Source organism: Syngnathus typhle, linkage group LG8 (assembly GCF_033458585.1).
Source record: "Syngnathus typhle isolate RoL2023-S1 ecotype Sweden linkage group LG8, RoL_Styp_1.0, whole genome shotgun sequence".
Classification (NCBI taxonomy): domain Eukaryota; kingdom Metazoa; phylum Chordata; class Actinopteri; order Syngnathiformes; family Syngnathidae; genus Syngnathus; species Syngnathus typhle.
The window spans coordinates 635,080-647,953 of record NC_083745.1 but is presented as its reverse complement, the minus strand read 5'-3'; the positions used below and the strand labels follow the sequence as shown (position 1 = coordinate 647,953).

Sequence of the window (12,874 nt, the reverse complement as noted above, 5' to 3'; positions counted from 1 at the left end):
GTATGCGATTGAGCATTTCTCCACCATCCGCAGGTCCGAACATGAGCGGCACTCCCCCAATTGTCCTTTTGTCAAGGGCGAGCACACGCAAAATGTTCCCTTGTCAGTGACCCTCGCAACCAGTCCTGCTCAGTTTCCCAACAGTCCTGACGGCTCCGACAAAATTGCCTGCTACGGCTTTGGCAGCTGCCCGCAGTTCTTGGCTGTCGCCACAAAGAGAGGCAAGATCTGTATTTGGGATGTCTCCAAAATGATGAAGGTCAGATGACACATGGCCTCCTCCGTGACGCGCCGTGCCGTCTCTTGCTCGTACGAAGCCTTTGAATGTTGGACGGTCAGACTCATCCGCGTGTTCTTGTAAACAGGTGCACCTGAAGTTTGACATTAACCCATATGACCCGGCCATCCTGAGGCACCTCATCCTGTCTGGCGGTGAGCACGGCCAGCCCACGCTGACCGAGTCTCGGAGACCCACTCTGGCCTGGCTTGAGGAGTCCTCCTCGTGCTCAGACCTGCCCAAGCTTGAGGGGGATAGGTGAGCCTTCACTTTATAAAGTTTCTTCCCCATCTCCCCAAGTACTTTTTATTCACCATTTGAAGATAGGAATTGGATCTGAAAGAGATTGACTTGATTAGTTTGTCTTGCGTTAATGCCTTCTTGTCATTTCCTGACCACTGTTTATTCATTATCTCCAAGTGATGACCAGTTGGAGGATTCAGACAGCGACGAGCATTCCAGGTCCGAGTCAGTGACAGGTACCCAGCCCGCACACGGGATTGATTTTTGTCATTTCATTTCAATGATCAGCTTAGATGATGAGTCTGAATTTGAAGTTGGTTTCTCTCCATTATTTGAAACTATACATGTTGCCCTTCGCAGGCCAAGCGTCCCAGTGGGAGAGCATGGATATGAGCCTTGGAGTGACAGCGCTCAGTGTTCTCCAGCAACCAGAGAAACTCCAGTGGGAGGTGGTGGCCAGTGTGTTGGAGGACACAGTCAAAGACCTCGAAGAGCTGGGTGCCAATCCCTCATTGAATCAAACCAAGGTCCACAACCAGGCCAAAGCAAAGGAAAAGGTCCCCGAGCAGCACAACATTCCTTTCCCCTGCTTGCTGGCCGGAGGCCTGCTCAGTTACCGCAGCGCGTTCAGCAACCCCGCAGCCGGGCCTCTTCCCACAGTCCCGTCTTCAACTCGCAGGGTGTCTGACAGTCCCTGTAGAACTCAGGGCCCTGAGCCCTTCCAAGTAGGACCTATCCAGGACCAAGGTCCCATGGAAATAGATTTGTGTAATTCCCACAATGCCGCCCAGGAACCGTGCTTCTCCAACTTGGTAGGTTCTCAGCCCCCAAGTCCCTCCTCTGTGTCATCTGTGCACAGGACTATACCCGTGCTGTTGCTCTACAGTATCAGAGAGACGGACGACAAGAGCTCAGGGCAGGTGTTTGCTCAGATGAACAACCTCATGAGCAAAGGTCTCCACGACGAGAGCTTCACGGTGCCGCAGATTATCGAGATGGAGTTTGACTCGCACGAGCAGCTCCTTCTCCAGGATCCTCCCATCACGTACATTCAACAGTTTGCCGACTCTGCCACCACCCTGGCCGGCTTTGATGGTCAGATGGACAAATGGAGCACGTTAGCTGCCGGCGGTTCCTCCGCCCCACCTCGACCCGGAACGCTAGTACAGTGTTTGAGGTTCCCCAAGCAGCTGGAAGAGGAGAATCTTTGCGTGGACTCCATTACACCATGCTGGGATGGCGTGCACCTTTTAGTGGGGCTGCAGCCATGCAACGCAGAGTCTCTAAGTGCGGCCAACCAAGTGGAGGCCCTGAACAATCTCAACCGCCTGCACTCGGCCCTGTGCAGCCAACAGAAGGGGGACACCCCTCACCCAGTTGCCAATGGAGTGGAGGATAACCACCAAGAGGGCACAGCTCCTCAAGCAACCTTCATCCTGCCTTCAGGAGACCAACAACAGACGTGCCCGAGCGGCGGAGGCTATCTTGCGCTCTACAAGCTCAACTACTCTACCCGTATTGTCACCTTGGATCAGGAGCCTGTCAAGGTGCAGCAGATATCTCAGCCTTGCGATGCAATCACCTCGCTTATCCTGCTTCCTCCAGATGTGCTGGATAGCAGGGAAGACGACAGTGAGGAGACTCCGGACGAGCCGCCCCCCGCTTCAAAGAACGCCACCTCGCGGTTTGGACTTGGCCCGGTGGGCTCTGCTGCATCTTTAACTCGGGCTGCGTGTGGAACAGCCGCAGGCAGCGGCGGCGCCGCCACCGCTACCAGTCCGTCTGCCGCGCATAAAGAGTCCAAGCAACAGGAAGTGGTCGGCCTCGGCCACTTGGTGGTGACCACACGGGGTGGCAACATTATGATCATGGACCTGTCCACATTGGAGCTTCTAACCAAGGTGGAACCCCCTAAGAAAGAGGGAGGAGTGCTGGATGAGATAGACCCGTTTGTCTCTGTAACTTATTGCTCTGGGACTGATCGCCTTTGTGCGTGCACTAAAGGTGAGCGTTTGAATTGCTCATCTCTGGCTTTAAAGGCCATTTTGGTGTCTTTAAATACAATTGATCAGGTGACTTGGAACAGTGAAAGCGAGTGAGTCATAAAGAAAAAAAAGGTTCATCATTTCAATTTGAATATAATAATAATAAAAAGTTAGCCACCCATGGAAAAAATGAGGTGCATTTATTTAGTAGTATTGGATTTTTTGGGTGGATGGATGTCGACGATGATCGATGATGCTGAATGTTTGACATTTTGAGACGGTTCAGTGTTGTTTTATCACATCAAGAATAATTGAACCAATTTCGAGTGTCACATGCCGTGAGATTGGTGCCTGACATTTGTCAAAGATCAATTTTATTCAATGGGCTCGCTCGGTTCCTGTTCAAAATGTTCCGTGTTGAAATGAGTATGTCAGTATTGGTTGTGTTCTTTGTCTACAGGCGGAGAGCTTCATTTCCTTCAAATTGGAGGTGTCTGCGACGATATTGACGACGGTGATATCTTTATCGATGGCCCCATTTCTAAAGGGGCCGAATTGCTGCTGGAGTGGCCCAGGCCTTCGTCCAACCCTTCTAGTCCTGGGATCTCAGGTACAAGTCACGTAGTCAATGTACATTCAATCATTTTGCCTGACACGCTTGCTTATCGAACAGGAGTCGAACTCCTGGTGGACCAAGCGCTGAGCACAGAGAGCCTAATGTCGCTGGTGGAGCTGACGCGCTTCGAGACGTTGACTCCCCGCTTCTCGGCCACTGTGCCGCCGTGCTGGGTGGAGGTACAGCAAGAGCAGCAGCAGCGGCGCCATCCGCAGCATCTTCACCAGCAGCACCACGGGGATGCGGCCCAGCACACCCGCACCTGGAAGCTTCAGAGTGATAGGTTTGTAACCGCGGCAACATTCATTTGTCAGCGGGGGACGCGACGGTGTCGTACGACGCTGTGTCCTTTCTTTAGTTCCAGCTGGGACGAGCACGTCTTTGAACTGGTGCTGCCGAAGGCCTGCATGGTGGGCCACGTGGACTTCAAGTTTGTCCTGAATGCCAACATTGTCAACATTCCTCAGATCCAGATCACTTTATTGAAGAATAAAGCGCCTGGCCTGGGAAAGGTTAATGGTAAGGACACAAATGCGATCGCTAGACTTGCAGGCATGAGGGCCAACGAACGACCTGCTGCCACAGAGCAGCACTAGCCTTTCCTGTCTGTCTGTCTGTCTGTCTGTCTGTCCTGCCAGCAGAGTGCTTGCGTTTATTAACCTTATGTAACTGCATTTCTTTGACAGAGACCGCTGTCGATAGACAAATCACATTCCCCCTCCCCAATGTCCCCCACGCCAACGGGGAGAAGAATGGTCGGCCCTCCGTGCACGACTTCACCGAGGACATCCATCTTATGGACGTCGAGGACAGATCGGGTAAGAATTGAAGTCACCCGTACCACTCGTCCTTCTTATGCAGAGCTCAATTTCACGTCACAGATAAACCGACACTGTCATGGCCGATTACGATGTGTCAAATGGCCAAAATCGGCACCGGCAATCAGCTCGAGTCATAATCTATCCCTCGTATCAATGCTAGTGGTACACTGTTTGCAAATGTCACAGTGACTTCACGTTTTCTTTGGGCCAACCTTTTTTAGATGAAGCAAAAGAATCTCACTTGATATTGGTACTGCAATTGAACTGCAGCACGACATTATTTCTATGTTGTTGTAGGCTACACGTTGTGTCCGTTCTTGGAAGAGCACAAGGAGGACATCTTGTGTGGACCAGTCTGGCTTGCCAGTGGGCTGGATCTCTCTGGTCATGCTGGCATGCTTAGTCTCACCAGCCCAAAGTTGGTCAAAGGTATAAAACTGCAAACCTTGTTTAAAGGCGCCATGTCTTGCCAAGTCAGTGCTGTTGTTGTTGTTGTTGTTTTAGCTTGTAGTCATGTTCAAATGGCAAAGTAAACCAAAAAGGTGGTGTTTTCCTCCATTCGCTCATTTTGGAACGTTCCTGCTCATTCCTCCTCTCTAAGCAAAATAGCCCGATGCGGCTCCTTTAAAACATAGCCGGAAGCCATTAGCGATTGGAAGTCAACACATCAAGTTGTCAGTGATCTTCAGTCCAGTCTGTACCCTGTCTCTAGGCATGGCTGGTGGAAAGTATCGTTCCTTCCTGGTTCATATCAAGGCAGCGAGCGACAAAAACACGGAGGACAGCCCCAGACCTGTTGTGAGAATGCCCAGTGCCAAAGCCCAGTGCTCCAAATCGCATTCGTTGTCCACTCTGCTGCAGAGGGCTCAGGCCTCTAAGGTACTGACTCGAACGTATGCCACATGCAAGCTTTCAAATCAAACCATGCCACGTTGTTTTATGCAGGACAAGGTGTCTGGAGTTAAACCAGATGGTCAAGCATCTTCCAAGAAAGTGGAAAACCTGAGAGGCTGCGACCTGCTGCAAGAAGTCTCTGTCACAATCAGAAGGTTCAAAAAGACATCTCTTCCCAAAGAGAGGTAGGTAACAATGGCTACAGGGGTGATTCGTATCGAGAACTACATTGAACTGGGCTTTCTGTTGAAGGGTCCAGCGTTGTGCAATGCTGCAGTTTCCAGACTTCCACGAGAAGCTGCTGGAAGCGCTGTGCCAGCGATCAGAGAGTGGCCTCTCCACAGAACATGCTCAAGGCCTCATCCTGGACATCTTGTGCTGGCTGGCTGGTGTTTTTTCCAATGGACCCTGCAGGTATGACTAAGGCCATGCCCGTGTTCTGGGGCTTCATAAGTTCAATCCACCATATAGGAATACACTTATCCATCGACGTACTCCCTGGTCGCATTTTTACACTGTACAGGAACTCTGGCTTTTTTTAAACACACAGTTTTGTTAAGACACTCCATTTCTTTTTTGTGTCTAAATGACCCCTTCATAACCCTTCCCAAAGGTGATTGTGACTTCATATCCACTGTACCGCATACATGACTGTATGTCATCAGCACGCTATTCATCTTATTTGATCTGCCTAACGTCTCTTTAGCTTACGAGAAGGAAAGGAGGCGCTGCTGGCCAAAGCCAGATCGAGGCTGATGGAGATTGTGGCCGTTTGTTTCTTTGAGGCCGGCCGCAGCATTGCTCACAAGTGCGCACGCTTTCTTGCGCTTTGCATCAGGTGAGAGATTGGGCCCATTCCATTCTTTTTCTTTTCCTTGTGGGCTCATGTCAGCATCATTCATTTTCCTCCTCTTGCTAAAGCAATGGGAAAGGTGATCCCAGCCAACAAGGGTTTGTCACAAGTCTTCTGAAAGCTCTGCTGGACAATATGCCCTACTTGCCTGCTGCGGCAACAGGCGGTATGTAGTTGATCGGCTGCACCGTCGTAGCACACTGTCCCTCGGTCTAATTGCACTTGATCTTCTTCCAGGCTCGGTCTTCTGGTACTTTGTGTTGCTGAACTATGTCAAGGAAGAGGACCTGGCAGGCTGCAGCACTGCCTGCGCCTCCCTACTCACGGCCATCTCAAGACAGCTGCAAGATCGACTCACCCCGATGGAGGCACTGCTGCAGACCAGGTAATTTCCAATTCATCAATGCATGTGAGGTTTTCTCATTGCCGGTTGCATTTGGATTATAGTTGTAAACGTTTTGGGATCGGCAAAAGATTTTACAGCCAGCCCAAGACTTGACCGTGATTCTTTCTTCTCCGTGGGCAAAGACTGGCTTTTCCACTTTGTAGGACATGACACCTTTTCGATGTGTCATGTCAACTGTTACGTTGGCGTCTTTCCAGGTACGGACTGTACAGCTCGCCTTTTGATCCAGTGCTCTTTGATCTGGAGGTCAGTGGTTCCTCTTGCAAGAATGCCTTCAATAGCAGCATTGGGGTCCAGTCAGATGAGATTGACCTCTCTGACATTCTCTCAGGTCAGACAACTAGCCATTGTTGCTCATGAGCACAGATTTGAAACCTAGTGCATGTGGATGACATTTGAAAGCCATTGTTTTGGCTAGCAAACTCCAGGATTCTCAGTACAGATGTGTTGTTGTTTTTATTGCAGGGAATGGCAAAGTAAGTAGCTGCGCAGCAGCGGAGGGAAGCTTCACAGCATTGACGGGGCTCCTAGAGGTGGAGCCTTTGCACTTCTCTTGCATAGCCACGAGCGATGGTACTCGAGTGGAGCGCGATGACGCCAGCATGTTCACCGGTGAATATGCCATCTCGTCATTTTCGATGCCATTGCTCACCATGTGAGCTCTTTGTTTTTTCTTCTCAAATCCTCAGTGAGTACATTTGGCGTCACCCCTGCCGTCGGCGGCCTGTCGACGGGAACGGTGGGCGAAGCTTCTACAGCTCTTAGTTCCGCAGCTCAAGTGGCCCTGCAGTCTCTGTCTCACGCCATGGTGTCGGCCGAACAACAGTTACAGGTCCTGCAAGAGAAGCAACAGCAGCTGCTCAAACTGCAGCAGCAGGTGAGACGACGAGTCATTCCACCTGGATTTCATTCTTATTCCCAGACTAAATCTCTGCGTGTCTGCTGCAAGCAGAAGGCCAAGCTGGAAGCCAAATTGCATCAGACCACGTCTGCGGCCGCAGCGGCCGCCTCCGGCGTGGGGCCCATCCATAACTCGGTGCCTTCCAACTCCTCCTGCGCTCCGGGTTTCTTCATTCACCCCTCCGATGTGATTCCCCCAACACCCAAGACCACGCCCCTCTTCATGACACCTCCTCTCACACCTCCGAACGAGGCGGTGTCTGCAGCCTTCAGCGCAGAGCTAGCTCACCTCTTCCCTGGCTCCATGATGGATCCTGGGCCAGTCAACCTGGCCGCACACAAAAACGCCCAAAAAGCCAAGCCGGTTAGCGACGCTGCTATTTCAAAAGCTTTCAATATGTGCAAGCGTTTGTTTGATTTGGGATTTCTTTTTTGCTCTCTGTCTCCCTGCAGAGCCCCATGGGCAGTGGTTTGGCTCTCGCCATTTCCCAGGCATCTCACTTTCTCCAGCCTCCTCCACACCAGTCGATCATCATCGAGCGCATGCACTCTGGTACGCCCGGTTTGTTTCCCATTCTTTTTTTGGTCAGTAGCATTTTGCAGCCAAAGCGGTTTCATATGTGGCTTTACCGCTTCCTTAACTGTGCAACACCATCCAAGTTGTTATCCCCATTGTAAATGGAATCGTCCATTTTCCCAGGAGCTCGTCGCTTTGTGACGCTGGACTTTGGCCGACCCGTCCTGCTGACCGACGCTCTCATCCCGACCTGTAGCGACCTAGCTTCTCTGTCCATAGACATTTGGACGCTAGGTGAGGAGGTGGATGGCCGCAGGCTGGTGGTTGCCACCGACATCAGTACTCACTCGCTTATTCTACATGACCTGCTGCCTCCACCCGTTTGCAGGTTTATGAAGGTTTGTTCCTATTTCTGTTTGGAATTCATTTTAGCCTTCGCACGACCGAAAGTTGCGTCGCTGTCAGCATTTGCATACAATTGTGGCAGAACCTTTGTCCCAGTCGTGGATTACTGTTGGATTTTGGTATTCCTTCTTTTTAGATTGTGCAATGTACAGTATATTTCATCTGTAGTTTCTCCCCGTCCTTCCACAACTTTCAGATCACTGTGATTGGCCGCTATGGCAGCACCAATGCTCGTGCAAAGATTCCACTGGGCTTTTACTATGGTCATACTTATATTCTACCGTGGGAAAGTGAGCTTAAACTGATGCACGATCCTCTTCGGGGAGAAAGTGAACCTGCCAGTCAGCCTGATGTGGATCAGCACTTGACCATGATGATGGCATTACAGGAAGATATCCAGTGCAGGTGAGACATGAAGTACATCCCCCCATTTTTCTCCCAGTGCAGGTGAGACATGAAGTACGTCACAGCATTTTGCTCCTGTTGGTGTTCTAAAATACCATTGATTTGTATTTGATACATTCATGAACCGAGGTACAGGAGAATTTTGACCACTAAAAAAATGTTCCCAGGTACAATCTTGCTTGCCATCGGTTGGAAACCCTCCTCCAGAATATCGACCTGCCGCCCCTCAACAGCGCCAACAATGCCCAGTACTTCTTGCGCAAACCAGACAAGGTGGTAGAGGAGGACCAACGTGTTTTTTCAGCCTACCAGGATTGCATCCAGCTTCAGTTGCAACTCAATCTGGCTCACCACGCTGTCCAGAGATTGCGCGTATCACTTGGTGCCAGTCGAAAATCTCTCCCCACGGCCGCCAGGTCCCGTGAGCCACAAGATCTGGTCCACAACTCCTCTACAGAGCAATTGAGAACAATCATCCGTTACCTTCTGGACACGTTGCTTAGCCTACTGCATTCGAACAATGGTGAGTAGGCATCCACACACTTATGGAACGGTTTGGATGCCGAGGTTTGACACTATTTGTGTTGATTAACGACACACTTCCCTTTTTTCTTTTTCCAATATACACGTCTGTATATTTAGGTCACTCTGTGCCATCGGTGCTCCAGAGTACCTTCCACGCGCAGGCTTGCGAGGAGCTCTTCAAACACCTTTGCCTCAGTGGGACACCAAAAATTCGTCTTCATGCCGGTCTGCTTTTGGTGCAGCTGTGTGGAGGGGAGCGCTGGTGGGGACAGTTCCTTTCTAACGTATTGCAGGAGCTTTACAACTCTGAACAGCTTCTCATCTTCCCCCAGGACAGGTAGGCGGCCTTGCACTTGTGCTACGCTTAGTCATAATGTTTCATGTTGTTTGATCATCATTTTTTGGGGGGTGACTCTCTCTCTCTCTCTCTCTTTCTCTCTACCTCTACCTCAGAGTGTTTATGCTCCTGTCCTGCCTTGGTCAAAGATCCCTGAGCAACAGCGGTGTGTTGGAGGGTCTGCTGAACCTTCTGGACAGCTTGCTCTCTCCTCTGCAGCAACCACAAGCTGCTATGCAGCATCGAACTGAAGGTACTGCTACAGGGTGACTGACGTAGGGGAGCAAGTGAGGGGTGAATTTTAAGGAGGTAGATTGAGGTTAAAGGTTTTGTACTTGAAAAAACAAAACTCGTACTTGGAGGGGAAAAAAAAAAAAACTTGAATCCGAAAATAAACGTGCCGAGTTTAAAATGTCTTGCCAAAGTACATCATTGGAACGTTTTTGTCCGTCTGACTCTCTCTTGCGTTTCACAGGGGTCTTGGATATCCCCATGATTAGTTGGGTGGTGATGCTTGTTTCCAGACTCTTGGATTATGTCACAAGTATCGAAGATGAAGCTTCTGGTGGCAAGAAACATCTTGGAGGGAAAGAGAGGGATAGAACCTCAACAGGTGGGTGCATGAGCATTTGTATTTCAAACGTTTGAATGATATGGTTTGATAACGGCTGGAGAATTCTTTGCCAGGTATCCAGTGGAGCTTTATCAATAACAGCCTTCAGTCTCAGAACACCAGCAGATCGGCGAAGGGCGGCAGTAGCTTGGACAGACTCTATTCCCGCAAGATTCGCAAGCAACTGGTCCACCACAAGCAGGTACAGGTGCCTCGTTGGGTTACAACCAACACGAGACGGTGACTTGTCAGAGAGTATCGCGTCGTTTGCCGCTCGGAGCGCTTCTCGCATAAATGGAAACTGAAGTTTGAACTCCTTAACCCTCTTCATCAAGAGTCATTCTTTCCAAATATAGTGGGCGGGGAAGACTTTGTCAAGCTGCTATTCATTGCGCCCCTTTCCTTTTAGCAGTTAAATCTATTGAAAGCGAAACAAAAAGCTTTAGTCGAGCAGATTGAGAAGGAGAAAATCCAAAGCAACAAGGGCTCCTCCTACAAACTCTTGGTGGAGCAGGCCAAGCTCAAGCAAGCCACATCCAAGGTGGGTTAGAGCATCCGCTTTTGAAAGGGAGAATGTTTCGGATGCTGTTTGAAGACAAGTTTGAATTGAATGGATGACAATTGGTCTCTTTCGCAGCACTTTAAAGACCTGATCCGTCTTCGGCGGACGGCCGAATGGCCGCGCTCCACGTTAGACACGGAGTCTGCAACAGCCAAAGAAGCACCGGAAGTTGAGCCCCTGCCCTTTACGTTGTCCCATGAGCGCTGCATCTCTGTGGTGCAGAAGCTAGCCCTCTTCCTGCTGTCTATGGACTTCACCTGCCATGCTGACCTGCTACTTTTTGTCTGCAAGGTACTAAGAGGATTCATTTTAAAATCGCAATCCCAAAACGTGCACGCTCCATACCACATCTTTTTCTTCTCCTTCCCCCGGACCCATACTAGTCAGTCGTACTCCGTTGTCAGCGGTCTGTCACCGATAGCCATGCCAAGAACTGATTGATACACGAGTTCATTCATCCTGTATCTTGCTAATCCAATTCATGAATCAAACCCCTTCAGGTCCTCGCTAGAATAGCCAATGCCACCAGACCGACCATCCACCTCTCTGAGGTAGTATCTGAGCACCAGCTGGAGCGCCTGCTCCTTCTGCTGGTGGGAACGGACTTCAATCGAGGAGACATCTCCTGGGGCGGTGCCTGGGCTCAGTATTCCCTCACCTGTATGTTACAAGACATCCTGGCAGGTGTGTTGTTTGCTTTTAAAAATCCTTGTCACACGCTGCCTGTTCAAAAAAAGCCAACGATGGCAGCAAACTCATGGTGATCTGGAGTAAAAAGGAAGGTTAATGTTTCAGGTGAGCTGCTGTCTCCTGGTTCTTTGGATATCATGGATGAAGTTTCTGTCGCTGAGGAGACCACCGGGGCTTCGTCCTCATCAGTTGGGCTTGATCCAGACGATTCCTTGCCTCAGCCCACGCCGATCCCTTTGGTCGAGAGCATCGATGAGACCCTCGTGCCTGATATCATTGCAGGTATAGGCGGGACTCTGACTGTGTGGGAGGGCTCATCAATGGTCGCCTTAGATGTTTACCTTTCGATGAGATGAAACCTTTTCCCGTAATCTTCCCCATCAGTGTACCAATGACAAATGGCTTGCCTGTCTGCTTGACATCAGTTAAAGCTGTTTTCATTATCCAAAGGCGCGCCACCATTGTCGTCCTTGGAAAAAGATAAAGACATGGACTTTGACTTGCTACAAGACCTGATGGATGTTGATATTGACCCTTTAGATATTGATTTGGAAAAAGATCCGCTTGCTGCAAAGGTTTTTAAGGTATGGAAAAAAAACCCACCTTACATCTCATTCCCCTTTGCTTAACATTGTTTTGCATGTTCACTTTCAATCTCCTTTGTGTGTGTGTCTGTATTCAGCCAATAAGCAGCACGTGGTATGACTACTGGGGTTCGGATTATGGCACGTATGGTTACACGCCATACATTGGAGGGGTTGGTATCCCAGTGTCCAAACCACCGGTTGCTGTTGAGAAGCCGGGATCACAAGGGCTTTCCGTCTCAGTTTCACAAGGTGAGGAGATGGATGTTTCTTCCTGCTATGAGAATATTTGTTTCTTATTTGGAGCGCCCGTTTGTCCTCAGCACTGGATGCTCGATTAGAAGTGGGCTTGGAGCAGCAGGCTGAACTGATGCTAAAAATGATGGCAACGTTACAAGCCGACTCCATTCTACAGGCTCTCACGTCAACTTCCTCCACAGGTAACCAGAGTAACAGTAAAATGAAGTACGGAGAGTGTGGCAAATACACAACATTAGCGCAGAGGGAACGCGAGTCCTTCTTTAAGCGTCTTTGGGTTTTTGAAAAGCGCTATACACGTTTAATGAATTATTAAAGTCTGTCATCTGCACTCGCAAAAAGTCAACCACGAAAATCTCGTGTTATGATCGATATTCATGTAAGCTGGACTGCCACTTTTCTTTTCCAGTTTGCCAGACGACCAACGGTACAGATGACTCTCTGTTGAGGGCTCTTCATGGAGGAGGTTCTCCTCCTGGAGGAGGTTCTCCTCCTGGCGGCACCCTCATAGTTCAGCCATCTTCCATTCCCATGCTGAGCGCTTGCTTCAACAAGCTTTTCTCTATGCTGCAAGTTCACCACGTGCAGGTCTGTACTTTTTAAATCCCCCAAATATGGCCCATTCTCAGTATGCGGGTGCGCAAAATAATGACACCCAGATACAACACCAGAAAAATGTCCAACCTTACTTTCAATGTCACCACCAAATGGAGCATTTTTACAAAACACAAATGGAAAACATTTGTGATGATAGTTGGAGTCGTTGCTGCAGTTATGGATAACGCTGAGTCTCAACACAAGCGCAAGTGGCAACGAAGACAACGGACCAGAGGTCTTCTTGTTTAATTCCAGTCGAGTCCCCACCATTCCACTCAACCAAGGTCAGGATTTCTCAGCATCTGTTGTTGTTTTTTGGGATGAAGTCATGTTGTGAAATGTGTACGTATGTATGTATGTCACTGTACATGTGTGTTGTGCATGTG

The 12,874-nt window shown here is 49.7% G+C and overlaps 1 protein-coding gene across 2 annotated transcripts in view; it reads left to right on the top strand.

Moving 5' to 3' along the window:
* Window positions 1-12,874, top strand: part of birc6 (baculoviral IAP repeat containing 6) — a 35,144-nt gene that overhangs the window by 4,058 nt on the left and 18,212 nt on the right. The window contains exons 7-42 of one of the 2 annotated variants that reach the window (XM_061284662.1): window positions 34-259; window positions 366-535; window positions 698-756; window positions 881-2,524; window positions 2,966-3,115; window positions 3,179-3,404; window positions 3,480-3,640; window positions 3,808-3,939; window positions 4,240-4,371; window positions 4,655-4,821; window positions 4,888-5,021; window positions 5,089-5,250; window positions 5,543-5,674; window positions 5,758-5,855; window positions 5,927-6,074; window positions 6,293-6,426; window positions 6,561-6,707; window positions 6,785-6,972; window positions 7,048-7,359; window positions 7,449-7,548; window positions 7,696-7,910; window positions 8,114-8,322; window positions 8,490-8,845; window positions 8,965-9,184; window positions 9,301-9,437; window positions 9,660-9,797; window positions 9,872-9,999; window positions 10,207-10,338; window positions 10,435-10,650; window positions 10,860-11,043; window positions 11,155-11,331; window positions 11,500-11,633; window positions 11,732-11,885; window positions 11,957-12,073; window positions 12,301-12,479; window positions 12,646-12,772. In XM_061284662.1, the coding sequence (XP_061140646.1) occupies window positions 34-259; window positions 366-535; window positions 698-756; window positions 881-2,524; window positions 2,966-3,115; window positions 3,179-3,404; window positions 3,480-3,640; window positions 3,808-3,939; window positions 4,240-4,371; window positions 4,655-4,821; window positions 4,888-5,021; window positions 5,089-5,250; window positions 5,543-5,674; window positions 5,758-5,855; window positions 5,927-6,074; window positions 6,293-6,426; window positions 6,561-6,707; window positions 6,785-6,972; window positions 7,048-7,359; window positions 7,449-7,548; window positions 7,696-7,910; window positions 8,114-8,322; window positions 8,490-8,845; window positions 8,965-9,184; window positions 9,301-9,437; window positions 9,660-9,797; window positions 9,872-9,999; window positions 10,207-10,338; window positions 10,435-10,650; window positions 10,860-11,043; window positions 11,155-11,331; window positions 11,500-11,633; window positions 11,732-11,885; window positions 11,957-12,073; window positions 12,301-12,479; window positions 12,646-12,772 (7,445 nt within the window). Of the gene's footprint in view, window positions 1-33; window positions 260-365; window positions 536-697; window positions 757-880; window positions 2,525-2,965; window positions 3,116-3,178; window positions 3,405-3,479; window positions 3,641-3,807; window positions 3,940-4,239; window positions 4,372-4,654; window positions 4,822-4,887; window positions 5,022-5,088; window positions 5,251-5,542; window positions 5,675-5,757; window positions 5,856-5,926; window positions 6,075-6,292; window positions 6,427-6,560; window positions 6,708-6,784; window positions 6,973-7,044; window positions 7,360-7,448; window positions 7,549-7,695; window positions 7,911-8,113; window positions 8,323-8,489; window positions 8,846-8,964; window positions 9,185-9,300; window positions 9,438-9,659; window positions 9,798-9,871; window positions 10,000-10,206; window positions 10,339-10,434; window positions 10,651-10,859; window positions 11,044-11,154; window positions 11,332-11,499; window positions 11,634-11,731; window positions 11,886-11,956; window positions 12,074-12,300; window positions 12,480-12,645; window positions 12,773-12,874 lie in introns of both variants that reach the window. The other variant, XM_061284661.1, reaches the window with a different exon arrangement.